This window comes from Canis lupus, chromosome 2, assembly GCF_011100685.1.
Source record: "Canis lupus familiaris isolate Mischka breed German Shepherd chromosome 2, alternate assembly UU_Cfam_GSD_1.0, whole genome shotgun sequence".
In the NCBI taxonomy this organism is placed as follows: Eukaryota; Metazoa; Chordata; class Mammalia; order Carnivora; family Canidae; genus Canis; species Canis lupus.
In genome coordinates this window covers 11,146,472-11,168,425 of record NC_049223.1, presented here as the reverse complement: position 1 = coordinate 11,168,425, position 21,954 = coordinate 11,146,472, and the positions used below count along the sequence as shown (strand labels likewise).

Sequence of the window (21,954 nt, the reverse complement as noted above, 5' to 3'; positions counted from 1 at the left end):
TTTGCAGAAAGTCTGTAAGAAACTACTTTTGTATGTTGGGATCTGTTCTCCTGTTCTTTCAGTGACCCTGGGGATTTATTTCAGAGTTTCTCCTGTCTTTACAGCAGAACAGTTTTAAGGAATATAGGTAAATATGTGTTTTCAGTTACCCACAGAACCAGAGACTATTTTTCTCCATATATTTGCAGTTTTGCAGAACACACTAAGAAAAGTAAATCAAATCACAGTTCCATGTTTTTCTCTTTGCTGTTTTGCAGTCCAAATTTTCCCTCACTTTGAGGTAAGTTGTTCTGAAACATTTTAAAGTTGGTCTGTACCATAATATTGTTTGGTGGGAGGGAAAAAATGTGTATCAGCCTAACATTGAAAGCTACTCGGGTCATTCTGCCATTAAGACATTGGTTGCTTCCTTATTTCTGATTACTCCTAAATAGTCTGTCTCTTTCAAAGAAAGTGAAGTTAATGTTGTAGAGCTACATACAAATCAACCATTTCAATTTCTACTGTAATTTCTCTCAGCTGTAATTTTTCTTAGCTCTTTTCTCCTCTGATATAGCCTGTGATGTTTATTGCAAACAGAGTAATGCTCAGGAAAGGCAATTGACTAGAATATAGGAAACCTATGTCCTAGACTCAGCTTCCCAAGTTACTAATGACTGGAAACTTAGAACATTTAGAAAGCTCTCTGGTTCTCATTCCCCTTATTTATAAGAATCCTAGCAATGCTTCTGTAAAAAATCTGATAAACCTGAAATTGCACCATGAAGTCATTCTTTCAAATCCCACCAAAGGGTATCAGTTTTCCTAATGAAATCATCCAGTTAACATTCTCATAAACATACTCATCTTAGTATGTTAACTCTTTTCTTAGAATAGATGAAATAGGATATATGATAACAGACATGTGAATAACAAATAATAAAAAGGAAGTGCACTTATTAATGTTAGTACCTTATATACATTATTTAGACCTAATAACAGACTTTTCAGGTAAATATTAATATTCTATTTAATAGAGGATAAGTCAAAGTTTAAAGACATTAAATAATTTAGCCTAAGACATCCAGTTATTATTGGCATGACTAGGATTGGATTCTGGGTCATAGCCTCTGATCATAACACTGTTCAGTCTTCTTATTACTAGGCAAGTTAAACACTAAAGCAGGGTTTCATGCTTTTAAAATATGACAGAAAAAATATATAAATAAATAAAATATGATAGAGATGACCAGAAATGTCTCCCTAAACCACAAATAATCAGCAATCAATTTTGGGTGGTCCTGTTTAATTTGAGCAATGGTTTTGTGTGAATAAATTTACTTAATTTGCTTTGAGATATTAGATAACAGAGATTCTGTATCCCCTATCTCAAATGAGAAAGAGAAAGAAAAAAAAGAGTGCTATATCTCTTCACATTTTAAAGACAGAGCTGAGATGTAGATTATTCTTCAATTCAAATTCTGATCATTCCAAGTTTTTTGTTTTGTTTTGTTTTGTTTTGTTTTTTGTTTGTTGTTGCTTGTTTGTTTTTTTAATCACCCATTCCTTTATTTAATCTAGGGTAAATTTCTTATTTTAAGACAGTGTAGCTTATTTATAACTCAGTGACCTCCAAGTTGTGGTGACATTTTAGTGTGAATGAGCAATTATTTGTAAACTTAGAGATGAGAGCATTGCTAGCTTTCACTGCTGTAGCTAAATAATCTTTATTTTTCTAGATAGTTACATTTATTTTTCAAATGAAATAATGAGTTTGCTAAGTTAGAAATTGCACAGTGAGAAACATGAAATCCTGCTTTCATCACTGACTAGTGAGTGAGTCAGGTATTCTTTCCAATCCCCTATGAAGTTCTTGACTAGAAAATCTCCAAGATGCTTTCCAACATAAAGTTCTTAAATCTGGAAACTTTCCATTCTTTCATTCTTTAGCAAATATTTACTGAGCACCTATTATGAACATGACAGTATTTTAGGCATACCTAAATAAACAAAACAAACTCCCTGCCCTAATAGGATTTATGCTACATGGTGAAGCAGACATTAAACAAGAAATGTGATAAATTAGTAAGTTGGTTAGTCTTTGCAATGACCATGTAACAAAATGAGACAGAGTAAGAGGATTAGAAGTGAGTTAGTCAGAGATGTCCCCACATGGGGCTTCAGAGTCCTCACAGGGAGGGACAATGTATTTCAAAAAAGTCACATGCAAAGAAAACCACCTTAACAGAGCTGGGTATGGTCAGAATGGGCCACACTGAGATTGTAAACTTTGAGCAAACCCTTGAAAGAGACCAAGGAGTGAGCCATGGAAATATGGGGGCCATGATGGGAGAACACTTCAGATAAAGAGAAAAAAAAAAAACAAAACAGTGCAACACCCTGAGTTGTGAGTGTCCTTGGTATTTAAGAGGATTGGCAAGGTAGCCTCATGGAGGGAAAGAGTAGTGAGCTATGGAAGAAGGGGGACAGGACAGAGATCTTGAAGAAATGTTTATACCATTGGAAGGACATTTTTATTACCTGTGTTGTGAGACCCAGTTCTAGAAAATTGCTGTTACTGAGTTCTTCAGTGCTTCCTTTGTTAGCTTAATATACCTAGTACTTCTATAATTCATGCATCTAATAGGCAAAAATGGGTAGTTTCTTAAGAGGAAATTGAGGTAAATGTTTGAGATGGTATGCCTCCTGACTTTTTAAAATGTCCAATATTGGAAGTAGAAAGTGTGATGGAAAGAGGGAAAGGAGGAAAGAGACAATAATGTGTTTAGAGGACTGTTCTATGTGGCTCAGTCTGTTAAGTGTCAGACTCTTGATAAGGCTCAGGTCATGATCTGAGGGTCATGAGATCAAGTCCTGTGTCAAGCTCTGCACTGAACGTAGAGCCTGCCTGAGATCCCGTCTCTGTCTCTCATCCACTTGTGTACGTACTCGCTCTCTTTCTCTCTCAAATAAATAAATATTTTTTAAAAAGAGAGAACCAAGTGACCACTTGGATAATGCTCAATTGGTGTTGAAATGGATATTAGTATTTTTTCCAATAAAATAGGCAATTGAGTGGATCAAAGCGAGTAAGAAAAATTCCATACTAGCTCTATCGCTCTTAAACTGTGTATATTTGGGTTTTTAAAAATATTTTTTAATCAGTACTTTAATTTTTTAGCAGTTTTAGATTTACAGAGAAAAGGAGCAGAATGCGTAGGCAGTTCCCGTATACCCCCCCATCCCTCCACAGCTTTGCATTATTATTAACATTTGACATCACTATGGCATATTGACTACAATTGATGAGTCAATATTAGCACTTTATTATTCAAGTCTATAGTTTACATAAGGGCTCACTCTTGGTGTTATACATTCCATGGGTTTTCACATACGTGTAATGACCTGTATCTACAGTATTGTACAGAACAGTTTCACTCTTCTAAAAATCCTGTGATCAACCTATTCATCCCTTCCTTCCTCTCCAACACCCCAGGCAACCACTCATCTTCTTTACTGTGTCTATAGATAGTTTTACCTTTTCCAGAAATTCATAAGGTTAGAGTTCTACTTGAAATGGTATTTATTGCCCCATGTTGGTGTGGTGGGCAGGGTGTGAGCGGATTCTCCCCATTGCTGCTGCTAACCCCAAGTCACTCAGGTCTCCACCTCCCCAGGGAGCCTCCAAGCACCTTGATCCTCTGTGTCCACACACTCCCAGAACAACCTTTCTGTATTTCAGGAGACCACGTGCAAAAGGTCCCTGGCTTCTGGTGAGGCACAAGAGCGAGTGAGCAGGAGGGCACTGAGGTCGGTGCCAGCCATGTCCATTTTCTAGGTCCCCAGAGCATAACTAGATCTGAAGCCCAGACACAGCTGCTGAGGCTGGTCCTGGCCTCTTACCCATTTAGCTTTGTTTTCTTGTCTATCTCTCAGTTTGTTTGTCTGGGCCATTCCTGTCTATTTGTCTATTCCTGGGAAGCTCATTACTATAGGCCCTGGCTTCTACCCACTTTGTCCCATACTACTATCCATAAACTCATCTCTAATTCAAAAAACAAAATAAAAACAAACAAAACCAAAAAGCAATAAGCAAAGCAAAGCCGAAAGTCACCTAGACTTTTTACCTTTGTTATCTTCTAGAAGTTTTATAGCCGATTGGCATCTTTCACTTAGAAATATACACTGAAGTTCCCTCATGTCTTTTTGTGACTTGATAGCTCATTTTTCTTTTATGCCTAAATAAAATTCCAGTGTATGGATGCACCAGCATTTTTTTGTGCATTGACCTATTGAAGAATCTCTTGGTTACTTCCAAGTTTTGAGAATTATAAATCTGCATATTTATAAAGTATAATTATAAGTTATATGCTATAAATGTACAGATTCCTGTGTGGATATAAGTTTTCAACTCCTTTGGGAGTACAGTTGCTGGCTCATATGGTAAGAGTATGTTTAGTTTTGTGAGAAACTGCAAAAATTGTCTTCTAAAGTAGCTATACCATCTTGCATCTCCACTGGCAATGATAAGGTTTCTTTTGTTCCTTGCTGGAATTTGGTATTTTCAGTGATTTGGATTTTAGCCATTCTAATAGGTGTTTTAGCTGTTTCAATTTGTAATTCCCTGATGATACATGATATTGAGAATTTCTCCTATGCTTATTTGCTATCTTCATTGCTGCTTTGATGAGGTCTTTTGTCCCTTTTTAAATTGGGTTATTTTCTTATTTCTCTTTTAAATGTTTTGCATATTTTGTATACTAGTCTTTTTATCAGATTTGTGTTTTAAAATATTTTCTCCGGGGTGCCTGGGGGTGCTCAGTTGTTTGAACATCCAATTCTTGGTTTCGGCTCAGGTCATGATTTAGGGTAATGGGATGGGCTCTGCACTCAGCAGAGAGTCTGCTTGAGATTCTCTCTCTTCCTCTCTCCTTTTCCCCTCCCCCCACTTGCACACTTTCTTGCTCTCAAATAAATAAATCTTTAAAACATATATTTCCTCCAGTTTATGTGTTTCTTTTGGTTGTCATGACAGTGTCCTTAACAGAGCAGAAGTTTTTAATTTTAGTGAAATCCACCTTACCAGTTTTTCCACTGATGGATCATGATTCTGGTTTTATAGCTAAAAAGTTATCTCAAAATCTAAGATCACATAGATTTTTCTCTTATGTTTTCTCTTTGAAGTTTTATTCTTTTGCAGTGGACCTTAAGTCTATGAACCATTCTGAATTCATTTTGGTGAGACATGGAAGTTCTATATCTAGGATCACTTTTTTTTTTTTTTTTTTGGCATGTGAATCTAGTTATTTCAGTACCATTTGTTGGAAATACCAATCTCCCACATTGAGTTGTCTTTGTTCCTTTATCAAAAATCAGTTGACTAGATATACATGGGTCTATTTCTAGGCTCTCTTTTCAGTTCTGTTTATCTTTCACCAATACTACCTTGCCTTGATTACTGTAAATTTAAAATGAATCCCAGTGAGGTAGTGTCAGTTCTCTGACTTTGTTCTTCTTTTTCAATATTCTATTGGCTATTCTGTGTCTTTCCCTATAGACTTTAGAATGACTTTTTTAGTAGCCTTAAAGTTACTTGCTGGGATTTTGCTGGGATTAAATTGAATCTGAATATCAAGTTTTTTTTTTTAATTTTTATTTATTTATGATAGTCACACAGAGAGAGAGAGAGAGGCAGAGACATAGGCAGAGGGAGAAGCAGGCTCCATGCACTGGGAGCCCGACATGGGATTCGATCCCAGGTCTCCAGGATCGCGCCCTGGGCCAAAGGCAGGCGCTAAACCGCTGCGCCACCCAGGGATCCCTGAATATCAAGTTGAGAAGAATTTGTATCTTGACAATATTGAGTCTTCCTCATAATATATCATCTATTTATTTAGGTCTTTCAATTTTTTCATCGGTTTTATAATGTTCATATGAATCATGTATTTTTTGCTGATATAAATAGCATTATGTTTTAAATTTCAAATCCAATTTTTCATTGCTGGATTATAAGAAAATAAATGACTTTTGTATATTAACCTTGTATCTTGAAACCTTGCTGTAAATTAATAATTTCAGGGGTGTTTTGTTGTTGTTGTTGTTGTTGTTGTTGTTCTTTGAGATTTTATATGTAGACAATCATGTCATTTGCAAACAAAAAACATTTTTTTTATTGATCAGTATATCTTTTTTGAAAAGATTTAATTGTTTATTTGAGAGAGAGAGAAAGAGAGAGGAGAGAGAGAGAGATGGAGAGGGGATGAGGGAATGAGAAAACCTCAAGCAGACTCCTCACTGAGTGCAGATCCTGACATGGGGCTGAATCTCATGACCCCAAGATCACTACCTAAGCTGAAACCAAGCGTCTGAAGCTTAAGCAACTGTGGCACCCAAACACTCCTGATCAGTATATCTTTTAGTTCCTTTTTTCTCTTTATTTATTGTATTATCCAGGACTTCCAGTTCAATGTTGAAGAGAAGCAGTGAAAGCACATATCCTTGCTTATTTCTGATCTTTGCAGGAAAGTTTATAGTTTCTCACCATTAAGCATAGGGTTAACTGTAGGTTTTTTGTAAATGTTTGTTATCAAGTTGAAGTTTCTTTCCTATTTCTAGTTTCTTAAGACTTATTATTATGAATGGGTATTGGATTTTGTCCTATGCTTTTTTGTGCATATTATTATATATATTATTATATGATTTTTCTTCTATATCTTGCTGATATGATAGTTTACTTAATTGATTTCCCAGTGTGTATCTACCTAGCATACCTGGAATAGATCTCACCTAGTGCTATTTGTCATTCTTCCTATACATTATTGGATTCAATTTGCCAATACTTTGTTGAAAATTTCTGAATCTATGTTCATGGTAGATATTGGTGTGTTTTTCTTTCTAATAATATCTTGTCTAGTTTTGCTGGCCTCATAGAATAGATTTGGAAATATTTCCTCTGCTTCTATTTTCTGGTTATGATTATAGACAATTGGTGTAATTTCTTTCTTAGATGTTTAGTAGAATTTACCAGTGAATCTATCTGGGCTTGGTGCTTTCTCTTTTGGAATAATTGATTTAATTTCTTTAATATTACAGGCTTATTCAGATTTTCTATATGTCCTTGTGTGAACTTTAATAGGTATGCCTTTCATGGAATTGGTCAGTTTCATCTGATTTATCAAATTTGTGGACATAGAGTTGTTAATAATAATCCTTTGTTATACTTTCATGGGATCAGTAGTCATAGTCCCTCTTTCATTTCTGATATTTGTATTCATACCTTCTTTCGTTTCCTTAAGTAATCTGGCTAGAAGTTTAGTAATTTTATTATTTTTTCAAAGAATCAGCTTAGGTTACTGATTTTAGATCTTCCTCATTTTCTATTATACGAATTTAATTCTATAAAGTTCTTCTCTATGCACTGCTTTACTGCATCCCACAAGTTTTAATGAATTGTACTTTCATTTTCATTTAATTTGAAATGGTTTTAGTTGTTTCTTGTGATTTCCAATTTAACTCATGTGGTATTAAGAAATATGTTGTATAATCTCCAGGTAGTTTTGGATTTCCCATATATCTTCCTGTTATTATTTTCTAGTTAAACTCCATTGTGACCAGAGAGTGTACAATGTACTATTTCTGTTCTTTCAAATTTGCAGTAATGTATTGGATGGCTTAGAATATTATCAGTCTTTCTGAGTGTTTACTGTGAATTTGAGAGGAATGTGTGTTCTCTTGTTCCTGGATAATTTTTTTTTTATAAATGTAAAGTTGATGGACACTGCTCAGTTCAGTTATACCTTACTGATTTGCTGCCTCCTGATTGCCAATTACTAATAAAAGGATGTTGAAGTCTCCACTTATATGAGTAGATTCATCTATTTCTTCTTGCAGCTCTTCTAGTTATTGTCTCAAGCATTTGACATTGTGCTGTTAGTGATACACATCGAGGACAGCTTTGTCTTAGAGAATTGAGCACTGTCTTCATTTTGTAATACTCTGTCCCTGATAATTTTCCTTTCTCTGAAATTTGCTCTGCCCAAAGTTAATTTAGCTTTTCCAGCTTTCTTTTCATTAATATTAACATAGCGTATCTTTATCCCTTTACTTTTTAATGTATCTTTGTCCTTATATTTAACTTGAGTTTCTTATAGACAACATAGAGTTAAGTCCTATTAAAAAATCTACTTTAACAATCTCTTTAATTGGTATATTTAGAAAACATTTAAGGGGATTATAGATAGTTGGATTAATATCTAGAATAATTGTTTCTCTTTTATAATTGTTAACCTTCTTTTCTTTTCTTTTTTTTTCTGTTTTTTTTTTTTTTGGTCCTCTATTCTTTTTTGCCTTTGTCTTAATTATTTTGTATGATTCCTTTTTTTCCTTCCTTTTGTAGCATATCAATTATACTTCTTTTAAAACTTTGTTTCCCCTATTTTTGCCCCTTACAATATGCAATTTTAAGTAATCCAGGCTCACTCTCAAATAACACTGTGACTTCATGGGTAGTGCACAAACATTATAAACAGCATTTTCAAGTCCCCCTGTCTATCTTTATAACATGCTGCCATTCATTTATTTCACTTACCTCAAACCTAAATTAACTGAATACATTCTTCCTATCATTATTTTTAACAAACTGTTACCTGTTCAATTAATAATAAAATATTTTATTTACTACATTTATTCTCTTTCTTATTTATATAGTTGGATTTTCTGACTGATAGAATTTCTTTCTGTCTAAAGAATTTATTTTAACTTTACTTGCAGGTAGACTAACGAAAAATTATTTAACTTATGTTTGAGAAAAATCTTTATTCTTTATTTTGATGGATACTTTTATTGTATAAAGAATTCCAGATGGGAGTCTTTTTTTTTCCTCTTTAATACTTTAAATATTTTTATTACACACTCTTTTGTTTGCATGATTTCTAAAGAGAAGTCTGATGTAATTCTTGCTTCTCTGTAAGTGAGGTATTTACCCCCACACACCACACCCATATGGGGCTTCTTTTAAGATTTATCCCTGTTTTTGATTTTCTGCAGTTTTAGTATCATATGCCCAGGTATAGATAAATATTTGGTGCTTATAAATCTTCTGGGATCTGTGGATTGGTGTTTATCATTAATTTTGGAAAATTATCATTCATTATCACTTTAAATATTTCTTCTTTTTTCTTCTTCTGGTATTTACATTATGCATATTACACCTTTTGTTTGTTTGTTTGTTTGTTTTTGCATATTACACCTTTTGGAACAATTCCACAGTACTTGGATATTCTGTTCCATTTTTTTTCCTGTCTTTTTTTTTCCTTGCATTTTATATTTGGTAGTTTCTATTGACATATCTTCAAGCTCACTCATTCTTTCCTCTCCTGTGTCCAATCTATTGATGAGCCCATGTTTTATTTCTGTAAAGACTTTTTTATTTATTTCTAGTATTTCCTTTTGGCTATTTCTTAGACTTTCCATCTCTCTGTTTACACTTCTTGCATCTCTTCTTGCCTATTGTCTACTTTTTCCATTATAGCCCTTACCATATTAATCCCTTCTTGGCGGTTAGGATGTGTTTACTCTTTGCTGTAAGTGTGGGTATCAGTTATCATTTCCCTGTTGTCTATTTTTGTCTTTCTGGTTACCTTTCTGTTTCCAGAGATATTTATTTTAAATAAGGTCTGCCATGTGCTATTATTTCCTTGTATTTGCCTGTTCTTACACAGATGCCTGACTCATGTCCTTGGTAAATTGTGGGGCCTATGCTTAGGTCTCAGGGAGTCTTTTAGTGCCACTGGGTTGTAGCCTTCATAATTGCCTCTCAGATGTTTTTTTGTTTGTGTGTTTTGTTTTTGATTGGTTGGTTGGTTGGTTAGTTGGTTGTTTTCCCACTCCTGAGGTAATATAGGAAGGCTAGAAGTTGCTAAATTGCCTCTTTCCCTTTCTCCACCTGGAAAGCTGCTAGGACTAGAGTTAGGTATTTTTCTCTCTCCAGTTTGGTTAAACCCCAGTAAATTACAATCTCTTTAAGTAGTTTGTCTTGAGTCTTGAGCACAGGTTTTGCTAAGAACAGAATGGTTGGGGTGTATTTCCAATGGCAACTTTTCCCTTCATTTGCCAAAATTTTGAGGGAATTTTTTTTCTAATTTTCAATATGAGAAACTGGTGACATTCCCATAGGTCAAACTCACAAAAGTGTAGAGTCCCTTCAGAATGTTTAACCCTGGGATGCCTGGGTGGCTCAGCAGTTGAGCATCTACCTTCAACTCAGGGCATGATCCTGAGTCTGGGGTCCAGTCCTGCATCAGGCTCCCTGCATGGAGCCTGCTTCTCCCTTGGCCTATGTCTCTGCCTCTTTCTCTGTGTCTCCCATCAATAAATAAAGAAAAAGTCTTTAAAGAAAATAAAAAGAGTGTTTAACCTGAAACTTGTCTATAGTGAGCCTTCAGCAATTCATCAGTTTCAGTCCAAGTTTCCCTACCCTGCTGCTGGTTCCCACTGGCGTTTCTGTCCTGAGGCTTCTGTCCCAGTAAGCGGTGATTCTTTGTGTCTACCTATTATTCTTCTGAATTTTGGGGGTGGTATTCATGATAGCTCTTTGACATCAATTGTCGGATGGATCTAAGAATAGTTGTTGATTTTTAGCTCAGCTTTTTTCTTTTTAGAACTAGTATGATGATTTCTAATCTCTTCTTTATGACATATGGAGGATTGGAAGCCTCTGATGTGTACAAGTAATGGGTTGTTTAATCTCTGTCTACAATTCTAATTCCAGATTTGTAGATGGCAGTCAATAGTCCTACTCTATGTTCAGCTGTGTACTAAGATCACATAACATATGTGAAAGTGCTAAATTTTCATTAATGTGGATGTTATTTCTCTTTTATTAAATAATTTTAATGCCCATAAATTCTTCTTTTTGAAGGAAATTTTTCATTACTCTTGATTTTTTTCTTTATTTTATAAATTTGAGTGTTTTCAAATGAAGTCAAGAGAAACTCTGCATTAAAAAGGATCGTGTAGCTCAGTTCGTTGTTTTACCCTATCAGTGGTGATTAAAGAAAAGACATCTAGCAGAATAGCCAGGAGTAACTGGGATCAAGCAAACCCAAGGTTTTATCTTTCTGATGCATTTCATGCACTAATTTCAATAACCTAAATATATAATGAAATGGATAAAGAGTTTCTGATATCTGGAAGTGTCCATTAGAAAACCTAAATCAGTACCAGCCTACCTTGCATGTTGCAGGCACTTGGATTTTGTGGCTGGCTGGAGAGGAACTTTAGGATAATCTGCTAATTATGTTCTTTTACTTCTTCACCTGGAAAACCTACATTTGTGGGTATTGTTGATATAGCTGGTCTCTGGTTTTCATACTATCCTGTAATTTAAACATTAACTCATATTTTCTGTTACCTCATTGTATCTTTTATTGAACATCTTCCTCCAAAGGTGTGCTCATTCTAAATCAGTGTTGAAGAGTTTCCTCCTCAGAAAATGTAACATATATTTAATTGAATAGTATTATATTTGCACTTAGATGACATATCATTTTTTCTATGTTTTGATTTAGAAAGTTCTCTTCGAGTTTTCCCTGCCCTATGTCATAAGCAGTTACAATTATATCATTCTTGAATATAATAATCTTGATTTAATATCTAAACATTATATCATTTTTATTTATTCTTGAATCCATCTTGTTTTATAAAAATCATGATAAAATTATTGTTTTATAATATATAATGTTAAGTATTATTATGTTAATGGGTGTGTGTCCAACCACAACTTAGAATATCAGAATTGAAGTAGCCAAATTATTTATTCAGTGGCTGATTTTAGAGGCTATCTCAAATAATAAGTTATTATTGAAACAAAATGGTTTTCAGTAAAATATGTGTAATAAAATATAATGAATAAATTAGAATTATTTAAGGAAATAAGCCATTTTACTTTTTCAAAGTAATAGATTTTTGAAAAATAAATATTTTGCTGACAGTTATCACAGAAATTTCTCTGAATATAATGAATGTTGTTTTTATTGGAAAACAGAAATAAATAATATTAGCCTTTTGTGGGTTTCTCATTGGCCATAAAAAAACCCTAAAATTATATGGAGTCCTTAAATGATTCTCCTATTTTTACCATTGGCCATTGTAGCTACAGAAACACTGTACATAACATGCAATTATTCAATCTAATATGTTAGTAGCATTATAAATACATGTTACAATTGAAACAACCCTTGAGACTGTCAAAAAGTTTAATTGGAATTAATTAGTGAATTAGTGAAATTGATGAGAATTAATGTGGACTGTTGTATGGTGAAATAATGGGTAACATAGGTGAAGTCTATTAGACAGTTAATGCTCATAAAGGCACAGGGGGAGGGAGAACAGGCAGGGGATGTCATTATGGATTTAGGAGAAGCAGAGTAAAAGGAGAATGAAGGAAATGGAATTTGGCAATAGCAAGTAAGATTAATTGAAGATTAACATGATTGAAGCAGAGAGAAAAATGAAATGAAAAACAATAAAAATAGATAAATTAACAAAATACATTTACACTAGGGTTTTGAAAAAAGAAAGTATTGGGTTGTATTTTCATGTAATTTGTTTTTCGGAATTGGTTTTTCTGGAAAAAGAGTTCTAAATAAAGCCATCCCCTTTTAAATCTTTATGTTGTAAGCCAGGATTTATAAAGATAAAAAAGATAATTCAACTTAGGTTGACTTTATACAGTTGTCCTGCTATCACATTTAATTGGAAGCTTCTTACCTTTTTAATTTTTTAAAAATGTAGAAATTTTGTATTAATTTGAGAAATAGGTACCCACCTGATCTTAGAGCTTTAAATCTTAGAGTGCTTATGTGTGAGACTGGAAATGCAGTTTTGAGCCAAAATCTCTTCATACTGAATCTTAGTTTATTTCATTTATTGAGGAATCAATATAAAAACTAATTTTTGCTTACAAAATGTGTGCTTTTCCATACCATTGATATTAAATCTCACTTTTCAGATTTCCAGATTGGGGCAAGTTTTTCTATTTTTCTTCTTCTGTGATCATCATATTGTGTTACTGATTTTTTTTAAATTTTATTTATTTATGATAGGCACACAGTGAGAGAGAGAAAGAGAGGCAGAGACACAGGCAGAGGGAGAAGCAGGCTCCATGCACCGGGAGCCCGAAGTGGGATTCGATCCCCGTCTCCAGGATCACGCCCTGGGCCAAAGGCAGACGCTAAACCACTGCGCCACCCAGGGATCCCTTGTTACTGATTTTTAATCTTCCATTAATAGTTGGATTTCTGACTTAGATTTTTTATAATAGTGAATATTAATAGCATGCTAATTTCTGGCTCTACATAATTTGGTGGCTCTTGGAAAAATTTCTGGAATGCCAATATAGTATCATTACATGTAGCAGAATGAGGAGTAGTAATTTTCTCCTGATAGTATAACATTTAGATACATTTTTTAAAAAATATTTTATTTATTTATTCATGAGAGACACAGAAAGAGAGAGGCAGAGATACAGGCAGAGGGAGAAGCAGGCTCAATGCCGGGGACCTGGTGTGGGACTGGATCCCAGGATTCCAGGACCACACCCTGAGCTAAAGGCAGATGTGCTTAACTGCTGAGCCACGCAGGTGTCCCTGGATAAACTTTTGTAGGATAAATTATCCTTAGATAAATTTAGATGCTGAGAAAAATGAGAAAATATAATTTTTTAGTAGGGAAGAATGTCATTGGGCGAAAACTGTTTCAATAGAAGAAAATTATTCATGGGTTTTCTTTTTTCTGAGTCATATTTTTCCCATGTAAAAAGAAAGAGTTGTGTAAGTGATTGCTAACATACATTACTATTCTAGGGAAATAATTTAGGTATAGAAAGGTAATATAGAAAAAATATATTTACAACCTTGTGTGTTTTTGTTGTTTAAAATACAGATTTTTTTTTGAAGAGCAGTGGGAAATGGCATTTTTAAAATTTGTTTTGAATTGTTTTTTACTGTTTAAAGATTACTAGAACTTGACCTGGTGGTTGGTTTCAAAGCTAACTTTATGGCTATTTCACTTTTATTTATTGAATCTGTTAGTCCTTATACTTAAAAAGTCTTGGATATTGATGTTAATTAATTCAGGAAGATTCCCCATTTGTTCAAATAGTAAATATGTCCTGTGCATTACTTTGGCTTTTGAAATGGCTTGTACATAGTCATGTTCACTTATTATAAATGTTCTCTTCTTTTAAAACAACCTTGGCAAAACATGGACAAAGTCCTTTAGCAATGAGAAATTCTAGTTTTATAGTTCTTCCAGCCTTTTAGAATCTTACGACAGTTACAGGTTTTGGCCTCGCCTACTATGATGCACAGAAATTGACATGAAAGGGAAGCCTGGGTGGCTTAGCAGTTTAGATCCTGCCTTTGGCCCTGGGCGTGATCCTGGATTCCTGGGATCGAGTCCCACATCAGGCTCCCTGCATGGAGCCTGCTTCTCACTCTCTGTCTGTGTCTCTGCCTCTTTCTTTCTGTGTCTCTCATGAATAAATATATAAAATCTTAAAACAGTAAAAAAATAAAAATAAAAATAGACATGACAAAATCAAACAGAGGTCTGACTACTTAAAGAAAATATAACTCACTCTGTAACTCCAATTTGTACTGAAAAAAAGTATGATAGTCAAGGTGTCGTGCTGTCACATTGCCAGATTCCATTCTTTCATTAACAACCAGGATGCCCATATATCTCTAACATTCAAGCTGTAAAGAGTGGACTCTCCCCCCCCCCTTATTATTAGATATATACCATTGAGGAATCTGGACTAAACATCCTGGTGTGGTCAGTGATTGGAAACAAAAGAAGCGGTTGGCGGTATAGACATGTGCTTCTCTCCAGTAACAGTGCATTTAAAGTGGCATTTGAAGCTGATTTGGCTGGAAATGAGGACATCTTTATTGCCCTTGATGACATCACTTTCACCCCAGAATGTGTCTTTGGAGGTAAGTGATTCTTCAGTAGATGGGGTGTGCAAGTATTGTTTTTGCTATCCATATATAGAAGAATTGGGAATTCCTGATGAATAACATTTGTTTCCAGGTACAATACTATGTATACACTGAAGGAAGAACAGTAGATGTTGCTTTCTGCCCATAAAGTTTTCATGTCCTCCAGGTAGCCAAATTGATTATGGTTCCTTACGAGATGTAGAGGAAAGTTTAGTTTCATTAAAAGAGCATTATTGTCTACTTTCTTTATTTCTAAAGGTTCACAATAACTGCACAAGGTAAGGATTCTTCTGATCACCTGCCATCTTGCAAACTACCTTTTCCATCCATATTAGCTTTCTCCCATTTCCTAGGCCATCTCCCTTCTCCTCACTGTTTCTACTGTACAATCTAGAATTCTTAGTCAAAACAAGAATCTTATCAATAACTCTTTTTGTATGAAATCATCCCCTTAACTGAAATCTGAATGTCTGCTATTTATGATGCTTCCACTTCAGTGGCCATTTTAAAGTCTTCAGATTTTCAATGTTAAATAACAGAGCCATTCATTGTCTTTCTGGCTATTCTATGCCTCATTCAAAATTTTATTTTTACAGGGTTATTTAAAAGGTTCTTCTTTTTGAGGTGCCTGGCTAGCTCAGTTGTGAGTTCAAGCCCTATGTTGTAAGTTCAAACCCCATGCTGAGTGTAGAGATTACTTTAGAAAAATAGAAATTTAAAAAAAAATTTAAGTTTCTTCATTTTAACTCCCACATCTGGGTTCTTATCCTCCAAATGGTTTTTCTCTGAATGCTAAATTCTGGGCAATTTCAACTTCCAGGTCACTCAGCCTAGGTAAATTGTTGATGTCTTTAATTCTAGTCATCTTTATAAATATTCTTCTTCCATAACCCGCTCCCACACTAACATCCTGGATCTTATTATCCTGTCTGAAATTTTAGGGTTGAAAACCTCATCTAATCATTATATCCTCTACTTTCTGATTACTACTCTTAAACCTGTTTTCAAACATAATTAACAAGAAAAAATACAATTCTAGATTCTCAGTGCTTCCTACTTTCTTCCAGAAAATAGCTCCTTTATACTTTTTTCCTAATAATCTCAGATCCAATGATCTAGCATCTCAATTCCATTCTCAATCAGCAATTTGAGTTATTTTATGTACATTTTTTTATTTTTTAAAGATTTTTAAAATTTATTCATTTGAGAGAGAGTGTGCATGTGCATGCACAAGTGAGGGGAGGGGCAGAGGAAGAGAGAGAAGCAGACTCCCAGCTGAATAGGAAGCCTGATGCAGGGCTTTATCCCAGGACTCCGGGATCATGACCTGAGCTGAAGGCAGATGCTTAACTGATTGTGCCACCCAGGTGCCCCTGTATCCAATTTTTTAAAGATAAATTTGGGTTATAATTATGTACCAGGCATTGTGCTAAGCACTTCACATGTATTAACATATTTATTGATCAGACTAACTTCGTGTAATACATACAAGTATTCAGGTCATGTTCAGTCTTAATGGCCTTATCAGTCTTTGAAGTTGGGTTATTATAACCATTTGTATTTTCCAGGCTGCTGCTGGTCATGCTTATTGAGACCACAAAAAATTTTGGCTTATCATCTTATCTTGTGGTCAAGGTTCCCATTCCCTGACACTGCTCTTCTACAACAATCTTCAAGTCTCCCAGCTGTTCCCTTCAACTTTCTTTACTCTGCCAATGTTCTTATATCTTTGAATAGAAGATAACTCCCTTTGGTTACAAATTCCCTCAATGTTTCTTTTCTACCTCTAAATGTACCTGTATCGACAACCAAAGTCTTTTTTGTCACTACCTGTCTTAGGGAAAACTCTGTCTTTCCAAGAGTAAATGCTCTTCGTCATTTCCATTCTTAGTTCCTTCCAGTCACTGTTCTATCAAAGTATTCTCTGTCCTCTATCTCCAGTTTTTTTTTCCTTTCCCTACTTATTCTTAGCTCTTGCCACATGCATATAAACATACATACATATGTACATACACATACATACATATACATACATGAATTTCGTATCACTTTCCACTAGTTTTGAGCTCTTCAAGAGCAAGAGGACTTGTCTGTTTCTTCTCCAGAGCCTAATTTAATACAAGGCCTAAGAAATCTGAGCTGTATAGTTACTATAATTCTAAATAATCATAATAACAGTAATAACTGATTGGGTTTCTAACATTTGCCTAAGTAGGTTATTAACCACCATGTTATAGAACAGATTCTATTTTTGTGGACAGTTAAAAAAACAAACAACAACAAACAGTAAGATCTTTCACATTAACCCATGTCTTCTTTCTGTGATTTCCTATAAAAGAAGCACCTCCAAACAAATGCCCATCCAAAATCCAGAACTTCTAGGTATAGTTTTTACAGGATTGCTTCATGGTTGATTCAGGCAGATGTTTTTAGAAAATCATCCATTAAACCGATATTTCTCAAACAGAGATGTGAGGACCTCAATAATGACATGTCAGGAGCATGCAATACCACCAAATAAACTGCAATTCCATTTGACTTACTTGAAGATCTGGGGAGAGAAGTTCCATAAAGTATTACATGATATATATTGTAGACATATATTGAGTGATGGAGAGGTGACAGCTGGACTACAATTTGGAGACGCAAGTCTAAATCATGACTGTGTCACTAAATAATTATATAATTCTGAGAAAATCATTAAAACTCCTTAGACCATGTTTTGTCATCAGGGAAATGAAATAGATAATGTCTTAAGTCCCTTCCAAATCTTCCATTTTATTATTACATGCAGCTGGATTTGTACAGAGGATCAGGAAAGTAGAGGGAATAGCATAGAGAATGACAAAAAAAAAAAAAAAAAGGGAGAGAGTCCATAGAGAAGGAGGGGGCAGGTAAGGGGCTACAGGAGTGAGGGCAGATAGGTTCAAGCAGAGGTGTCACTGCAGTTAGAGAAGACCTGTCACTCTTTGGTATGTTGGTAAACTTGAGCAGGCCTGCCCCTCATCCACTCAGTGTTGGTTGAGAATCTACAGTGTGCTGCACTGGATTTGGATTGCAAGGGCAGTTATGAATATAAGTTGTGTGGTTTTTTTTCATTTGTTTATTTTTTTACCTCTCCATTACCATACTCTAAACACACCTAAGGCAACAAATTCTATAGATTTTGCCTTCTTATTTTTTTCCCTTCCATTTTCTGCTCAAACTCTAGTTCAAGACTTCCTTATTACTCAGTAGGATCTCTGTAATGGCTGCATAACTGATTTATCTAATTTACTGACATGTATAGAAACACAATATTCATCTTCTAGTACCTGTTATAGAGTAAGTTCCAGAAAAGTGGATCTGGTATCTTTCTTACTCAACACAGTAACAAAAAGATTTTTACCTGTAAGCAACAGAATCTGACTTGCACTAACTTAAGTAGAAACTAAGTTTATTGAAAGGATTTTGGATAGGTCCAAAAATTAAATGTAATACTGAGAATCTAACTTGGAAAGACAAATGGGAAGAAAGTGAAATGAACTAAATCAGTGGGTAAGACTGGCTAATTTCATGGTCTTTGAATACTTGCTTTGGAAAATGGTCTATCTACTCCCCTGCCATCACTATGAATGGTCTCTAGTGGTCCCTGCACCACTCTGTCAGAAAAGAGCTGGTTAGAAGCGCCCTGACCAAGCCCATGCTTCGGGGTCCCCTAAATTATACTCTCATATCTAATCTCCACATCATCCAGGTCTGCATGATGGCCAGTTTTCTCTTTAATCATAATCAAGCTTCAATACTCTGTAGTATATGGACCAAATTATAAAGCTAACCAAGAATAATAAATTATCTGTTTGTACTCTAATAGAGAGGAAATAAAAGGGGAAACTAATGAAAATACACAAATTCATAGAAGTTATAAAAGAGAAGAAAAATGCTTACAGGCTCTCAATTACCTACTAAATAAGTTTCTTATCGTTTAGTACAACTCTTATCTGTGTCTATGAAATAATCCCTTAAAATATGACCCTCCCCCCCCCCCACCTCCTCTGTCCAGCTGTGCTCCATACTCTTCCACCTCCATGACTTTGGTCCCACCGCTTCTCTGGCTGGGAACGCTTTGCCCTTCACCTCCTCTTGTGTAAATGCTTTCCCACTTTCAAGGGCAGAGCAAAGCAGCCTTTGTCATGAATTTATCCTTAATACTTCCCCACAGGAAGCCAAACCTTGTGGCAGATTCTCTTAGCCTGAAATTTGTGACTCTCCTATTATGTATCTTATGGTATTTTGTGATTTGCATGGCTTATTTTCTGTCTTTTTTTGGGTCCCTCTGTGTTAAAAAAAAAAAAGTCACCGTTGTCATTATCCTGTTTTTGTGTGTGTGTGTGTGTGTGTGTTTTAATTTTAGTGAGAATGAGTGATCTTTAACTTTTAGGTTGATTGAGAAAAGCATAAAATAAATTTCAAGTCAGCATGTGATACAGAATAGATACTTATTTTTTTAAAAAAGATTTTATTTATTTATTCATGACAGACACAGAGAGAGAGAGAGAGAAGCAGGCTCCATGCAGGGAGCCTGACGTGGGACTTGATCCCAGATCTCAACGATCACATCCTGGGCTGAAGGCAGCGCCAAACCACTGGGCCACCAGGGCTGCCCTGAGAATAGATACCTATTTTATATCAAAGTGATATACCAAGTATACATAAATTATTTAAAATGCAATTTTAATATATGGTTCATTTTTATAATTTTGATTCAGTTAGTAATTCATGAGCCTAATTTTATTTATTTTTTTAAAGATTTATTTATTTATTTATGATAGACAGAGAGAGAGAGAGGCAAAGACACAGGCAGAGGGAGAAGCAGGCTCCATGCCAGGAGCCCGACGCGGGACTCGATACCGCGTCTCCAGGATCGTGCCTTGGGCCAAAGGCAGGCACTAAACCGCTGAGCCACCCAGGGATGCCCTCATGAGCCTAATTTTAAAATGAATAGTGATGAATGTACAGAAAGCTGAAAGAAAATGATAATCAGTCAATTATAGTTCACTTATTGACTTCTAGAATATTGTTAGCCTTTAAGTCTATTATTGTGGGTCATGAAGTCCTCACCGTTTATCAAAAGATGGGACAATTTCTACTTGCTCTGGGAAGGGGCATTACATTTAAAGGAAGAACAAAACAAAATACAAGAACCAGAAAATGGCATTAAAAGCTAATACCAGACAGGCATATGTGAGCAGGACCCACACCCCCCCACCATGGTCTGCATTTGGAGAAACTTGCATATTATACTATGAGATGGTTCTTATTTGATTTTTTTGCTGATCATCAAGCTGGAAGGAATTTTGTTTAATTAGGGGGAAAAATCCAAATGAAAACCATGGAAGACTCAGTCCCAGTATGAACTATATGCCATTAGCCTGGCTGGATTTGACAAGTGCCTCTCTTTGAACTTGAAGATAAACCACAGGTTACTATTCTTCTTAAAGGTAAATGCTTTTATGTGAGCACTGATATTATCATATAAACATATATTTTTGTATGTATGACAAATATATACATAATATACACTTTAATGTCTAAGTAATATAATGTATACATAAAACAAAGCATGGTGTAGTGATATAGTACTTTCTCTAGCATGTAAAAACAATAGTCTTCTTCTAAATTCCTAATCATTTTTGGAAATTATCATAACCTTTGCTAAGACCTTTTTTTTTTTTTTTCACTCAGAAGTAGGGCCAACTGTCTACCAAGCCAAGTATGTCTGAGAGATTCTGGGAGCTTTGCATTGCCAAGGTCAATCTGGCTCTGTTTTGTTCTCTTGGGCTATTAGAGTCTACTTTTATTATGGTTTTCCTGATTCCCTGGAACACATATGTTGTTATTTGGAAAACATCCAGACTTTATGAAAACAAATTTGTTTGTTTGTTGCCTAAGAAATAGAAGAAGAAAGTGACACTACTTCACTAAAAAAAAAAAAAAAAAAAAAAAAAAATGTTTTAAGAAGAGTTTGTTTTTTTTTTTAAATTAAAATTCAAGTGGCTTTAACAATTCTGATAACGGTTTTTCTGATACCATCTTATTAGCATGTGACAGCACTTTACCCAGAAAGGACTGGTTACTCTTTCTGGAAATAGTTGGAAGTGGCAAAAATAGAAAACAACAAAAACAACTTTCTTGGCTTCAGAAAGAATAAATTGATTTATATGTATGAGTTCTTTTTGCTAATACAAACTTGCTCAAAATAGAAAACATGAGGTTAGAGAAATAACTAAGTTTTGGTAAAAACAGGTATAAGGAGATGACGGGCTGGGTTGTTTCTGCCAGATAGAGTAAATGATTGATTAATGAGGAGGTCAGCATAAGTTCTAGAATATCCTCACCTTGCTATTTGCCTCTTCTGGTCTTTCTGATTGTAATACAATTAATGTAATATTAGCCATGCCTACTGAAGTATCCCATATGGGGCAAGATAACCCAATAAACTTCAAAGTAATCTTTTAATCATTTTATCAGAAAGGCAAAAATTAGTCTTAAAAATCATGTGTTTTTTAAAATAATAATTCAATCATATACAACACTCTGAACTTAGAGATAAAGCTACTCATTAATATTTCTCAAAAGTAAATAATGGTTAAACATAGCTATATTTATCTCTATCTCTACTGCTGATGCCCTATTAATTGGAAGTTATGGGATCACAGTCACTTTCTCGGGTTGGGTCATAGAAGTAGTCAAGACAACACAGCTGAGAGATCTCTGAAAGATCACCATAGAATTATATTTGATTCCTGAGTGGTCTTCTCTATCACTAGCCTCAGCAAATCATCCGTCTTTCCTTTGGCCTTCCTAAAACCTTTCGATTTCCTTCAGTTGTATATATTTCTGGTGTATGATGGAGAAATAGTTTCCCACTCTCCACCTCAAGTCTTCTACACTTAGACAAAAATTTAATAATTGATTGGTGTCAAGATACTCA

General features: G+C 34.8%; 1 protein-coding gene across 1 annotated transcript in view; it reads left to right on the top strand.

Annotated features, from left to right (window-relative positions):
• The window catches only part of MALRD1 (MAM and LDL receptor class A domain containing 1), a 754,089-nt gene that overhangs the window by 581,981 nt on the left and 150,154 nt on the right, over positions 1-21,954 (top strand). The window contains 1 exon segment of the mRNA XM_038532060.1: positions 14,774-14,975. Within this exon segment, the coding sequence (XP_038387988.1) occupies positions 14,774-14,975 (202 nt within the window).